At 36.8% G+C, this 15,124-nt stretch overlaps 1 protein-coding gene across 6 annotated transcripts in view; it reads right to left on the bottom strand.

Moving 5' to 3' along the window:
- Positions 1-15,124, bottom strand: part of RALYL (RALY RNA binding protein like) — a 376,689-nt gene that overhangs the window by 70,443 nt on the left and 291,122 nt on the right. For all 6 annotated transcript variants that reach the window (XM_064390447.1, XM_064390438.1, XM_064390465.1 and 3 more), the window contains one exon: positions 4,189-4,264. In XM_064390447.1, the coding sequence (XP_064246517.1) occupies positions 4,189-4,264 (76 nt within the window). The remainder of the gene's footprint in view (positions 1-4,188; positions 4,265-15,124) is intronic.

Genomic DNA, 15,124 nt, shown 5'->3' with positions numbered 1-15,124 from the left:
TCTTTTCATAAATGTAAAGTTCTTTGAACCTTTTTGAAGCCTCAAGTACTTCAAAGTAAACAAAATCCTGCAAGCCTGTGCAGTGCTCCTGCTTGCTTATTTTAAAATTGTTATTTATGTTGTCTCACATATGAAAAATACAATTTAAAAATCTGTAACAAAGAAAACTGAAAAGTTAACAGTTATTATCCTTAATACTGTGTTGTACAGCGTCACTGTTTTTCCATTGGATGTTTACCTTAAGACATTTATTGTAGAAAACTTTCCTGAACATGCTTATGAAAACTGAAAAGTAAGTGTCAAAGCTTGTTTAATCCTTGTTTTGTCCAGGACAGAGTTATTTATTTACAGTAACCAGGAGTGGTGGTGTGCATCTGTGGTCCCAGCAACTGGGAGACTGAGCCCGCCGGATCGGACTGCTTGAGCCCAGGAGCTGTGGGCTGCTGTGAGCTCTGCTGACTGGACCTGGCCATCACCCCAATATTGTTGAATACCATTTTACACCACTGCCTGGGACAGGGGAAAAGGACTTTTTCTCTGGTTTCTGGAAAGAAAGGCATTCCTTCTCCAGTTGGGAGAAAGTGTGGTGTGGTGTGGTGTGGTGTGGTGTGGTGTGGTGTGGTGTGGTGTGGTGTGGTGTGGTGTGGTGTGGTGTGGAAAAGCTGGTTGGTATCACGGGCTTTCTGTGTAAATAAAGTTTTTGTCTTATACCTTTTGTTGTTAATATTTTTGCTGCCACTGTTCCTTTTTTTCCCTTTTTTAAATCTCATTGCTGTTTCCAGTAAATTGTTCTTGTCTAAAACTGCAATTTTCACCCCTTTGTGCCTCCAATTCTCAACTCTATCCCTGGAGCAGGAAGGGGGAAGGAAAGGGATATCAGCAAGCAAGTGGAATCTCATATGGGAGAGTCTCAGAGGGTACTAAATTGGGAGTGTCACTGCTAAACCATGACAATGACTTTATAGCACATCTCTTTCTACATTAAATTTGCTGTCTTGTCAAAGAAGGAAATTATATTGCTTCAGCATAATATGCTCCTGATATTTTAAACAATTTATTAACTTCTCGGTCTTGATAAATTGATTTCTAATAATGTGTTTTAGTACATTTTTTAGAATCAAAGCTAGTCTCATCTAATATTTTTCTGGATCTTTTCTTCTTAAAAATAGGTATAACACCTTCCCATACCCACTGTTTCTTTACCTTACAAGACCTCCATAAGTTTTTGGAAGGAATCACTAATAGTACACCCACAGATTCAGCCAATCCTTTGAACACACTACAGTGAACGTTATCAGACCATTTCCATCAAATTCACTTAGTCAAACATTGATTAGCCAATTTTTTTTATTGCATACCCTATGGTAAAAATTGATTTTCTTTAATAGCTGGTCAGTTAATCACTTTTGATTAAGTAAAAGGAGTCTTTTCTGTATCATCTGCTCTCTTTTCCTCCTAACTAAAAATCGGAAGATGTTACTCTAATGACAATTTTTTGTTATCTTTTATACTATTATGTACTTTAACCTTTCTGACATCCTGTAGGATGACTCTTCTCTTCTTTTCTACTTCCAGTCATGGTGTTTTGATTCCACATTTTGTACAATTCCTTTTCAATTTTTAGAATGTTAGAGAAAGTTGATGCTGTCATATTATTCTTTTGATTTTTTCTGCTTCAGGAGAATTTTATGTTCTACCTTAAGCACACTCAGTGCAAGATTTTCTGCACTTCTTTTGTCCCTCAAATTTCTTTCCAAGAATCGTTCTACTCACCAGATCTCTGAACTCATTTAATTCTGTCCTTTCAGAAATCTGTTATCCTCTTTCTACTTACAGACCTTCCTTTTAACAGTGACTATTTTGTGACAACTAAATTTTTTAACCAATGACTCTCTTAGTGAAAATCAAATCTACTGTAACTACTTCCCTTATCTGTCTTGGTCTTGTGGGTGGATCCTGGCCAGCAGCTAAGCACCCACATGGTCACTGTCTCGCTCCCCTACCATTGTCCCCTGTCAGGATGACGAAAAGATCAAAAGTTGAAAAGCCTCATGGATTGAGATATTTGCAGTGTAATAGGGGAAGGGAGAAGGGAAAAAATCCAAGTGATTCAAAGGCAATTACTTTTCATCTCCCATAAACTGTCCGGGCAATCTCCAAGCAACAGCTGCTTTGGAAGAAAAACCTTCCCAATTTTTATTTCTGACTATATGAGAGAATATCTCTCTGGCCAGGTTGGGTCAGCTGTCTCAGATATATTTCTTCATAACTTCTTGCCGGCACCAAGCCTCTTAATTACAAAGGCAGAATAGGAAAATGAGAAAATCATGAGGCTGTGCAAGCACTGTTCAGCAACAGGCAAAGCATTGGTGTGTTTTAGAAACAAATCCAAAACACTTATAGGATTCTATGAGGAAAATTAATTCCATCCCAGTCAGAACCAGTTACAGTGTTCTGAAATAAGTAAATGTTCCCAGTGTTGCCAAAACTTGATTAATCACTGATCTTGTCACGTATTAGTTTCAACAACACTGAGATAATAAAAGTTCCTTGTTATCATACAATCAGAGAATGGTTTGTGTTGGAAGGGACCATACCATAGAATGGTAAAGGGGGTTGGAAGGAACCTTGAAGGTCACTTAGTTACAACCATCCCACTATGGGCAGGGATGTCATCCACCAGATAAGATTGCTCAGGACCCCATCCAACCTGGCCCTGCATATTTACAATGGGACATCCACAACTACCCTGGGCAATCTGTTTCAGTGCCTCACTGTCCTCTGAGTGTAGAATTTCTTCCTAAAAATGAATCTAAATCCATCCTTTTTTAGTGGAAAATTGTTCCCCCTTTATCCTATCACTACCTACCCATGTAAAAAGGTGTTCTATTTTATAAGCCCCCTGTAAGTCCTTTCTTGTGCTCAGTACTCCAGAGCAGGACACTGTAATCCAGGTGGGGTCTTACAAGGTCAGAGCAGAGGCAAAATTAACATGAAGGGAGAAATGGAAGGATTCTCTTAGTTGCTCATAAAAGCCTCATGATCTTCTAGAGAAATAGTTTGTACTACATCCATGAAAGGACACAATATAGGATATTTTTCCTCTTTAAAATTCCTTTAGAACTTTCCACGGGTCTCTCTTATCCCTATCTTTTCCGTAGAACAAGTATTTATGAGAAAGCCTTCAAAAGCTCAAAGGTAGAAATGAATATAAATGCCAGAAATCACAGAACACCTTTTCAAATCTTTTGAAATACTGGAACAGGGACAGAGTAGACCAAGGTTACCAAGAACACCTACAGAGTTTAGTGGTTTGCAGTTGAGAGTAATGATGAAACAGGGATTCTCTTCTCCAAAAATAATATTTCTATCACTTCAGCTAAGGACAGCTATATGATAAAACTTCAAATCTCTTCTATGTAGCATGGAGGCTCAGACCTAAAATGCTTCTGCTTGTCTTATTCTGAGATGTCACCCTCAAATTTCCATCTGAAATTTTCAGACCCGACAAGGTATGGAAAAATACTTCTTCAATTTGTCTGATTTCACTCTTGAGGTATAGCTCTCAGAGCCAGTCTACCTACATTTCAGCTACAGTAGAAATCAGCCCTAATTCCTTCCATGGATCTGGAGTATAAATTCTGAAGTACTTTTATGAGATGTAAGGTTTATTGAGCAGAAATACATGGTAGCCCTAACAATCAGTAATGCTTCACTAAGCATAATTGATTTTGAAAAAAAAGTGGATGTTTCCTCAAGTTTGTAAAAGCTCTATGACAAAAGGCACCTGGGAATAGGACAAAGACACTATCAATACCCTTCTGAACAGCCAAGGAAGAAATCCAGTCCCAACTTGGTTCTCACCCTTGACAAAAAAATCTGTGAGAAACCAATTTTATTGCTCTGAAATTGTTAGTTATTTCATTGATCATTGCAAATAAAAAAGTCACAAAAATGAGTCCATAGCCAAGCACTGAATCATAAGGACTAAAAGTTTAAATAACACTTAATTAAGAAAGAAAAAAATATTAATAATAGTACTAGGAGTGGGAGCACTAATATAAGTACTCAGATTTCATTATAATTTTGGTAAGTGTTGCACAGTGCCATTGGTAGATACATTTCAGGTTACCATAATTTTTCTGATAAAAATTGTATTTGGGTAAGTTAAAGTGAAATCTCACTTACCTGTAAAGTGCTGAAAGTGGCCGCTTGTTGCCAGGTTTTGGTCTGTATGGTTTTGGTTCTCCTGCCATGTTGATATCTGAAAGCAAACATTTGATATCAGTAAGTCAAACATCTGGATGTTTGCAAAGGCACCTTCAAGTCCCTGAAAATGAGTAAGAGGCAGTGAAAATGGACAGCATACCTTAAACACTTGTCTAGTTTTTACCTCTTCTGAATTGGTGCCATAAAATTTTCTGAAAATTTTTTACTGTAAAGGATAAGGATTTTAGTCAAAATATCAGTTATTATTAACAGAGAGAAATTGCATTTTTTAAACACAGAACTTTCTACTTGGTGAAGCCAATAATGTATTTCTAATAGAAAAGATTTGGATAGCAACTTCAATGGTGAAATAAACTATGATCTCAAGTCATATTCTGTTGAGGACGATTGCAATTGCTCTGAAGATTTCCCTTTGGGATCTAATGCACACTGATCGTTAACTGCTACTCTATCATCCACTCAGAAAGTAGCTATTTCCCATCCCAAATGCTTCACTCCTTGGAGAATGAGAAAATCTGGGTTTGCAAGTGTTTTCTCTTAAGCAGATACTTATTTTTCTCAACAAGATCAGAAATCTTGTGAACATTTTGAAAGTTCACTTCTATTCTACCTGTAAATTTATGCTTGAAATATAAAAGAATGTCAACCTCATAGAGATATAAGTTTGATATAGATATATATACAGCTTCTATAGAGATATATAGATATATAGCTTCTATAGAGATTATTTTTGTTCTCAAATTTGTCTCTTCATTTGAATCATACTCAAAGACATACCAGGAGATAGATGTTTCATTATGATTACTAAAACAGTTATATGTGGAGAAAGGAGCAGAGACCTTTCTGTGGAGAATATCTTCTGGAGCTTAGGAAGCTGTCTGCATAAAAACAAATCTATATAAAGGAGCTCCTCCATTCTGATTAAATGTTGCAAAATCAACTTTACACTGAATCACATGGATAAAGTGAAACTTTTGTTTAGGAAACAAATTTCATGCAATTTGTGGGATACTACAGCTAAATCTCTTCTCAGCTTCAGTAATATAAAAAATAGTAACTCGACAAAATAATGAAAATTATTTTAGTGTAAAATTGGTATGACAGAACATCATATCCTATTAAATGTGGAATCATGTGGAGGTTGAGATTTGCAAGAAAATGTATGTTTTTAGTAAAGTCTATTTTAATCTGAAAAGTCTTTTTTAACCTGAAATTGACTCTGGTGGAGGGACACATAGAAAGAGAAGGTGTAGGAGTAGGGATAAACACTGTCCAGTGAAGTGATACTAAAAGCTCAAACATTTTGATTTATTATTTTTGACCTCAATAGATGCAGTAAAAGCCTGAGACTTATTGATTGGGTACTTTTATTTCACAAAAAAAATAATAAAAAAACCCCCAATCTGACCTTTTTAACAATCAGGATTATTGAAAATGCATGTCCCTTAAACTTCTTTTTGACAGAAAATATTTTGCCAATGGAAATTTCAAACTTCAAATATTTAAAAGAATTTTAAAAACTTTAAACTTGTTTTTGGCATTTTGAGCTCAGTCAATATGTATTTAAAATTATATAATTACCTGATATAAAATAATTTTATGTAGAACTATATAATATAAAATCCTTAAGTAACATTTTCCTTATATAAAGTATTTTGGTATTAAATCTGACTGCAATTTCTTCTGTAGGAGTTGTATGCTGTTAAGTCATAATTTTTCATAAAATAACAATTTCCTTGTTTCATTTGGAGACAGTTATCATGCCTCCTTGAAATGCTTTCCTTCCCTTAATTTTAGCAAGTGCTTTATTAAATATATATTGGTTTTGTCTTCCATTTTTTATAAGTTCAGCAATGATGCCCTTATTGCAAGATATATAAATTCTAATATGTTGAATCAACAAAATAAATGCCAAGAATTTGGCATTTATTTTGTTGATTCAACAAGCCACTGAGGAATTTTGATAGCTCTGTTGCATTTCCATTGGCTGCTGGAAACAACAGAATTGGAACAAAATTTTATCCTGTGACCTTTGCAATAATTAGACCTTTTCATACTATTTTTATATGTCAGTTTAAGGTCATTGACTGTGTTGGCTTTCACCATCTCCTACTACAAGTTGGACAGAATTTAAGGAAAAAAATAGTAGAATTATAATCTGCTCTTGGGAAATATCTCATAATACCATAATCTTCACATATTTTTCATCTCTCATCTGCTACTGTTTCAGAGGTATATCTTAAACATTCTTCTCCTTATACCCTTATTTACAGGTTTTAAAAACTTTTTTCATATCCTCCTGGGACAGATCAATACTATCTTGATGACTGTTCTTATAGACATACATTTGCAGCTCTACAAAACCCACTTTTAAAAAAGTCGAGTAGTATAGAAGCTAAAGGCTCTTAGTTATGTGTTCTCTTTATTTCAATCAAAAATGTCAGAAAGGTGACACTGTAAGAGGCACAGTGGCAAAGCTGTTCAGAATCAGTTAAGATTCCCTCACACTTAAATAAATCTCTAAACAGTGAACTACTTTATAGTGATAGTAATAGCCCAAAATTCTCTTTAGCACAGGAAATAGTTCTTAGAAATGCTGTGCACATGGGGCTTTTCTGTTAATATGAAAGTGATTGAATAGCTCTGCAACTCCCAAAGCACTTTGTAGCAAGTTAAGAATGGATGTAGGAAATGCTTTGAAAAGTTAGAAAAGATTTTCACCCCATTATTTTTTCAGCACTATCTCTTCCAGCCTCAATTTTCTAACTAAGATTAGAAGTGAACTTGTCAACATTTCGCAAGATAGATTATTTCTATCCCAACTGGAAATCTTGTGAGATAAGCTGTTCGCTTCCTTTATCCATCATTGGTTTCACAGCAGACATTTACATCTACTAGATCATAAACTCTGTGTCAAATAAATTTGCTGTCAGCAGCACAGAGATTTACCTGTGCTAATGATTCCACCCCAAGGAATGCAGAAACATATCACTCCTTAAGCTGTCAAATTAGCTACTACACTTGCACATGAATATGTACCAGACAACTTCTTTTACAAGGGACACAGACATTCACATTTCTTCTGGAGAGGCATGGATTTGATGAATTGGCACCTGATGGATAAAGCTATGGCTCGTGGTCACACTCAAAAATTTATTAAATAGGTAGATTTTCTAGTGAAGACCAATGACGAGTAGCATTCCTTGGGGATCAGTATTGGGACTGGTGCAGTTTAACATCTTTCTTGGCAACACAGACAGCAGCATTGAGTGTGCCCTCATCACGTTTGCCAACGACACCAAGCTGTGTGGACACTGGAGGCAAGGGATGCCTTCTAGAGAGACCTTAATAGGCATGAGAAGTTGACCAGTGGGAACACTATGAAGTTCAGCAAGGCCAAGTTGAAGGTCCTGAACCTGAGTCTGGGCAATCCCAAGCACTAACACTGGCTGGGCAGAGAATAGATTAAGAACAGGGTTAGGGAGTGAAGATGAGAAGCTTGATGTGACCTGGTAATGTGTGCTTGCAGCCCCGAAACCCAACTGTAAACTGGGCTTCATCAAAAGCAGTGTGGCCAGCAGAGCAAGGGAGGGGATTCTGCCTCTCTGCTCTGCTCTCAAAGTACTGTGTCCAGCTCTGGGGCTCCCAGCATAAGGATGTGGGCCTTTTTAAACAAGTCTAGGGGAGGGCCATCGAGATAAAAAGAGGAATGGAGCACTTCCTCTATGAAGACAGGCTGAGAGAGCTGGGGTTATTCAGCCTAGAGAAGAGAGAGCTTCACAGGTACCTTTCCTTTGTGGGAATGGAGCAGCCCAGGGGCATTATTTTCTCAGCTTGTATACTAGAAATGTTCACTTAGATAAAAATACCAAGATAAATTCACCATTGAAATTCAAAATACTATGGAAACACTACCAGTGTAAAAGTGAATATGCAGAAAACAACACATTGTAATGCAGTGCTTTCAGAATCAAATGAAATTACACTCTTTATCAAAAGAATCCATTTTTAGTTCTATACTTTCCTGTTATCATGGCAGAGCTTCGTCAAAGAATGAGATTTAGATTTCATTCAAGGTTGTGTGTCATCAGCAGAATAGATCTGATTTTGAGCATAGTATTTTTATTTGTAATCATACTGAAAATACCTGGTGATTAATGACAAAATATAAAAATAATTTAAAAAAGAGCATGATTATCATTTTAGATGGGCACTCGTATTGAGTGGCTACATAAAATTGTCAGAAAAGACAACTCAACAAAGCATGATCTACATTTCTCCTATCACCATTTCCTACACTGACAACCTACCTCCTCCAGACATGAACATCCTACCTTTGGAGAGGCAGTATCTGCTAGTCCTTATGCTTTGCTCCCAGATTACTGGCAAAATAATCTGACAATCTGGTCCTGAAGTCAGCAGCAGACTTAAAACAGGCTTTGTAAGTGCAAGCAATGATACCTAAAGATCATTCATACCTTTAGAAATATTAGAAGAATATAGAAGAAATAGAAGTATTTCAGAATACTTTCTTGGTATTCTTGCCCTTCAATTTCTTTAAAAGATTCTTTAAAAGAAAAAACAAAACCAAAATAATTTTGTTTTGCAAAAACAAATGCCATAAACAAGAACCTTCAACAAGCACTTACTAAATTCATGAAGATGGGGATTTTGGATTTCTGCTGCCAGTGCAGAGCCCATGCCTCAGGCTACCTCTAACCTACAAGATTAAATGGAGCCCTTTGAAGGCATGAATACTCTTTTATCTGTTGTATTAAATTTTTAAATTGTTTCTTTCCATAACTTTTAGCCACAGTTTACAAGTACTGTCCCATGTGATTTCTGGATATAGGTAGAGAATGGACATGAGCTAGAGACCACTGCAGGAATTTTGCCCAGTGAAAGAGAACAGATCCACATATCTATGATTAGTACCTGCAGTTTAATATTAAGGATGTGAACTCTGAGTGTGGGCTCCATGTCAGAAAGACTGGAAACCAAAACCTATAGCTAAGAAAAGTCCAAGTACCTTTAGAGCTCAAAAGATTATTTTCTAAGACTTGTTTCATCAGGCATTTTTCCACACATTCTTGTGAATAGTTACAATTGAAATTGAGAAATTCATTGACCAATTCTACACTTACTTGACTTAAATTTTTGGAAAAAAAAAATTGTCTTATTGTGTATTTCCAGATAAGCTGGAAATTGACCAACATTTAATGGAAGAGATAGTAATTTAAATTAGGATATAGGAATGAATTTACACAGTCAATGTACAATCTATATACAGAGGGAGGTATTGATAGAGTGAGACCAGGATGCATTTTCTTCTCATTCAGAAGACAAAAAGTATTTGGGATAGAAGAGAAAGACCAAGAGGTAGGTGCAATTTAGAGAAAGCTTGTAGCCATATGGTTTATAGCATAACTGTACACTGGAAAAGCTAAGGCTAATCTGTCTTTCTTTTATACTCTTCCATCTACTAGTCTTATAAATTTCCCTGCTGTCTGCTAAAGAAATTTTAAAGAAGTCATATGGCATTTTTTTATATCATAAACTTACATTTTTTCTTCATATGTTCCATTGATTACATGTCATGTCCTCCCTTTCCCCATCTCTAGCATGTGAAAAAGCAGAGAGTAAAGGACAGCTCTCTGTTCTCTTCCATTATGTGCTCAAATTCTGCAGCTGTAAAGATGAAACTTTCCAGAAAATTGAACACAAGCTCAAATTGATTCTCAAGGCTAGTAAAATATTAAATGGAGTTCAGGGTCACACCTTTTCCTTTTCCATAATGGTATTAAAAATTCTTGTGGGACTCTCAGTATTTGGATTTTCTCTTAGCATTGAAGTAATTGGACGCCTTTTTTTGTACAAAGATGACAGCTATTGTTAATGCTTCATACAGAAAGAGCTGCTTGTTGAATAGTATATAAAATTGCTTTGCTCAACCATTTTTTCTTTCATTAAATACTGCTAAAATGAAATGAGGCTATAGGATTATATAAGCTATCATTCTTAAAACCATTCAGTAGCAAAAGTGTCAGGAGTTTTCTTGCAGGAATTTTTTCTGTTCCCCAGGGAATTGGGTTGGTGTGAGGACAGGCGAGAGCTAAAAGGGGGAATCCTGTCCTGTCTGTCTGTATGCCTGTCACACAACATTTTTTCAGAGCCCTGGAGACAGCAGTCTCTCAGCTCCAGAATGGATGCCAATGTACTTCACAGCTGAGGGGGAGCATTGGGCTGCCTTGGTTTTTTGTCTGTTTCCCACCCCCAGTAACACCACAATCTGGGCCAAACTTCCTGGCCCTACTGGTTGTGCTATCAGCAGTGATCCATGTCCATGCCTAGGGAGAGGCATCACTTCTGCCAGAGGAAGAGGAGAATGTTTATTTGTGCCCTTGGACTGACTGCCCACGGACTCCACTGTGACTGAAGAATCTGTGGCCAAGACCCTAAAAACTGCTTCTCTTCTGGTGCTTGAATCTCTGCAGAGGAATTACTGTGATGTGCCAGGAGTCACCCTGGGGTAAAGGACTGCAGGGGAAGGAACACCACAGAGAATATGGCCTGCCTTGTGAAGGGATTGCTATGGGAAGGAGAGCAGCCCTGTTGCTGGCAATCCTGCCCACTCCTCCACCTCCTCAGCTCAGGGCTTGTGCATTCCTCTACAGGAAGTTCAACACTTGCAGATGAAAGAGAATCAGATTCAGCTTCAAAGGGACTATGTGGCCATGGCCATAGCCATTTATCTGCAGACCAGCTCTGTAAGAGCTGTGGGGGTTCTGGTGTTAACTGTACAAATACAGCCTGGTTTGTGCCATGGCAGCCATGAAGCTGTCACATGTGTGTTTCACCCCACTAGAGCCAAATTATAGATGCAGGCAAGTAGAGTCTCCCCGTAAGAAGATCCTTTTAATTTAGTCATGCTTGCAGCTTCTGTTTCTGACCCAGAGAACAAGATTTCTACTAGGTACTTGTTTAACATGTGGACTACTAAATTATGCACATGCAGAAAATTAATGTTGCCATGAGGGTAAAAGAAAACAACAGAAAAGTACATCAGGAGCTTTCTGATATCTTCAGGAAAAAAATAAACAGTTTTTATATCAGCTTAGCCAGCAAGAAAATGAACCAACAAAAAGAGTTCAAGCAAGGAGTCTCATATGACTGCAAACCCTGTTAACACTTCTACCTTCTCACTGATGTTGTTAATGGGAAACAGAACTGGTCCTTGATTTACAGCTTTTTTTTTTTTTTTCCAGACAGTGAGGAGTGCAAGGATTACCTTTGTTTTCTCTTGATCACAGTAAAGATGCTGTTTACAAATAAAAGATAGAGCATCTGTCTTCTTTCAGATCAAGTGCAATCATTACAAGGCAGGCAACAAACTCTCTGCTGCTCTTCTCAGATAACAAAAGATAGTTATTACCATGAGACTCAGACAAAGCTTCATGTTGACTGGATGTCTGAGTTTCTCAGCACTGCAATTAGCCCCAAGCAGAAACATTAAACAGTGTGGTGGGGATAGGGTATGAAAGTTCCTCATCAAGTTCTTTCAGAGTTCAATATGATTTATTCTAGGGAACATGCCCTGAATCCTGGTAATTTTCAACTTGTCCTCAGACTACATTTTTTCTCCCTCTCTCTTCTAATACTTGGCTACATTCTCTGCCCCATGGCCATTCATCTGACTCTCTTACTGATTTTAACTTCATGCTCCTAGCAATAGTTTTTCATGACAATTGAAATCTGTAGTGTATGAAGAAGTTCAAAATCCCCTTTTATCTTACCCACTATTTCTCCTGCAGATGGTCAACTTTATTAACTCAAACATGAGGAAAAAACCATCACAATAATAACATTTTGCAAAAAATTATCAACATTATATGCAATTGTTAATAATTTTTCTTGGACATTAAACCAAAATTTGCTGACATATGAAATGCATTTTCCCATAATCTTGCAAAGTGAATGTAGCCAAGGCTCTCTGGGCATCACAGGCAGAGTGGCTTCCAGAGAGATACTTTGCAATGCGCATGTCATTCTGCATGTTGCAGCCTGGGACCTTTCCTGGTTTGAGCAGGAGGTTTCAGCAACCTCAGGGCCAGGGAGCAGAGGCAGTAGGTGATTGTTTGGGGCAGAAAACATTGATGGACACCTTCAAAGTGCTGTTAGGTGTGAAGTCAATGTGTCTGAAAGGCTGGGATTAGCATTATAGTAATCACTGAGGGGTTGGTATGTTCGACACCCTCACCGTTGCTGTCAGCAGATTCAAATTGAGGTCTGACCTTGAAGGTATTCCCACAGGCTAGAGGCTTTCATCCAGGCTCACAACAGATCAGAGAGGAATCATGCTGTGGATTTCACTGAATGTTGAAAAATGGTGTTCACTGATCAGGGAAGCTGGTGGGGGTGACAGAAATGGACCTCTGCAGCCCCAAATGCACTTTGAATACTTTCCAGTAATATTCCTCTCCAAAATGTCTCATTTTGCCCTCATTCTCTGACCTGAAATCTTTCCTCAAATCTTCACTTTTCTTGGCTTCTCAGATGATCAAAGAGGCAGGCTTTCTTGTCGGTCCCACATCGCTTCAAAAAACCCATTGACTCAAAACAATTACCCTCAACTAATTTCAACTATTCAGTTCTCCTTTCCATATACTCTCTTTCTGCTTATGATTCTCATGTTCCAGGTTTTGTGGATCTAGAGATCTATAGAAAAGGATCTTTTCAAGCTCCAAGTTTGCTTTGGAATTGCACAGCGTGTCTTCTAGCATTTTCTTTCAGATACAGCAGTTATTACAGTGTCAGCTTTATGAAAACTTGTGTCCCATATTACAGACTCATAGAATTGTACAATAATGTATGTTGAAAGAGAGTTTTAAACATCAAGTCGTCCTACTGTCCTGCCATGGGAAGGGACATATTTCACCAGATTGGGTTGCTCAAAATCTTGTCCAAGCTAGCCTTAAACACTTCCAGTAGTGGGACATCCACAGCCTCGCTGGGCAACCTGTGCAGTGCTTCACCACTATCATTCAGAAAAAAAATTCCTTATATCCAATATAACACATAATGCAGTCCTAAAAATTTTGTCTTCGTAACACAAACATTGTAAATCATATGATGGACAGCTGCAGAATTAGCTCATACTTTATCATGGATAAACTATAAATATTACCTTAATGCTATTATAGTTTTAGTATTATATATATATATATATATATATATATATATGTAATAGTTTTAGTATTATAAAATAATGTAGCAGTAACATAAAGAAGATAAAGTGGAGATAATTCCATTGAAATTTGTCACATGGAATGAAATTTTATTGTGGAGGTGATATCCAAAATAAGCTATGCCAAATCAAAAATTTCCTTAACAGCAATGCCTGTGTTCTAACCATGTTCTAACTCTCTTTCATTGGCAGCTTTTGAAGTTGCTCAGTGGATTTCATATGGCAACCAGATAGCAAAACCATAGAAGTCTATTGCAAAAGCAAGGCATTTAAAAATTGCAAATACCGAAAATCTTCAAAATTAATGATATGCACAGTTTTTTATTTCTATCTCTGTGGCATTCCTGCAAGGAAAACAGAAGAGTTGATAGGAATAGAGAAAATGCTATATCTTGTCTGATTGATAGTTGATATACTGTAATTTTCTGCCTTCAGCAACCCCAGATACTTTGGAAGAAAACACAAGAACCATGAACTAGGTAGAAATAAGATTATTTTCCCTCCTTGTCTTATCATCTCAGCATGATTCTCCTAAAATGCTTAGCAGTTTAGGATTATTTTAAGTCCTAAAGCATGATGTTTTATCTTTCTTCCTTTACTGATTTTGTCAGTACCTAACTGTTAGGAGCTGGAACCGGAAATCACAACAATTTCAAATAGCCTTACTGAGTACGTAAATGTCCTATTACTCTGTTCTTGATGATATATCATATTAGTGCATTTTTTGATGAAAAAAAACCCCAACTTTCTTGAAAAAAAGTGAGCTTTGTTTTGGCCTTATAATTCCCCTACTCTTCACTGCCTCAAATCCTTTTTCAAACACTATTTCACTCATCAGTAATAATAAAAATAATAGAAGTCATGTCAGAAACCCTTTCTTGAAACATAAAACATTATCCTTCTCCATGCAATTTATTGGACTTCCAATGTTTACTTTTGTATTTCTACATTTGGGTTTGTATGCAAATAAACTTTACATGCTGCTTCAGAGGTTCTCTCACAAATGGTTTAAGGTACCATGTATTATCAATGACATACATTTGCATATATAAAGACTCAATAACAGGAAAAATGTAATAGCTTACTAAAAATGCTATTATGAAATAAAATAATTATTTTAAACCTGATTAAATCAAGTCTCAATATCAAAAGTATTACCAAAAGAACCACATGACATATTTCAGCTAAATTTCAAAGAAGAAAAGGTATAATTACCATTCACATTAGTACATAGTGTTAGTGAATCTCTCACTGAACATTCTCTACCTTTTATGTTAATTTGGTTCGTGTTCTTCTGTGCTTCCTAGTAACATTTTCTGTCTAAGCCAGCTTTACCATAAAACTGTCTATTTTTATTACCTGCAGAGCAAATATGTAATTTGGCTCAGAAATCATAGGAACTAAGAACTCCCTCACTCTGAACTAATTCTTCTCCCCTGAAACCTGTGGGACCATGAGACTTCTGATTTTTTTTCAGAATGTGATTTTTTTTGAGCAAGCTGCACATAAACACATCACAAATGTTTGTAAAAAAGCTTTGGAAACTAATCTTTACTGCAGTTGGGATAAGAAATACATAAAGCTAGACAAGATAGTGAACACCAGTTGGACATTCACTTCCACTAAGGCATTTTGGATTCCTGTAAGAAG

The sequence above is a fragment of the Passer domesticus genome, chromosome 1, assembly GCF_036417665.1.
Source record: "Passer domesticus isolate bPasDom1 chromosome 1, bPasDom1.hap1, whole genome shotgun sequence".
In the NCBI taxonomy this organism is placed as follows: Eukaryota; Metazoa; Chordata; class Aves; order Passeriformes; family Passeridae; genus Passer; species Passer domesticus.
The sequence above is the reverse complement of the archived record's forward strand: the minus strand, read 5'-3'. Positions and strand labels throughout refer to the sequence as shown.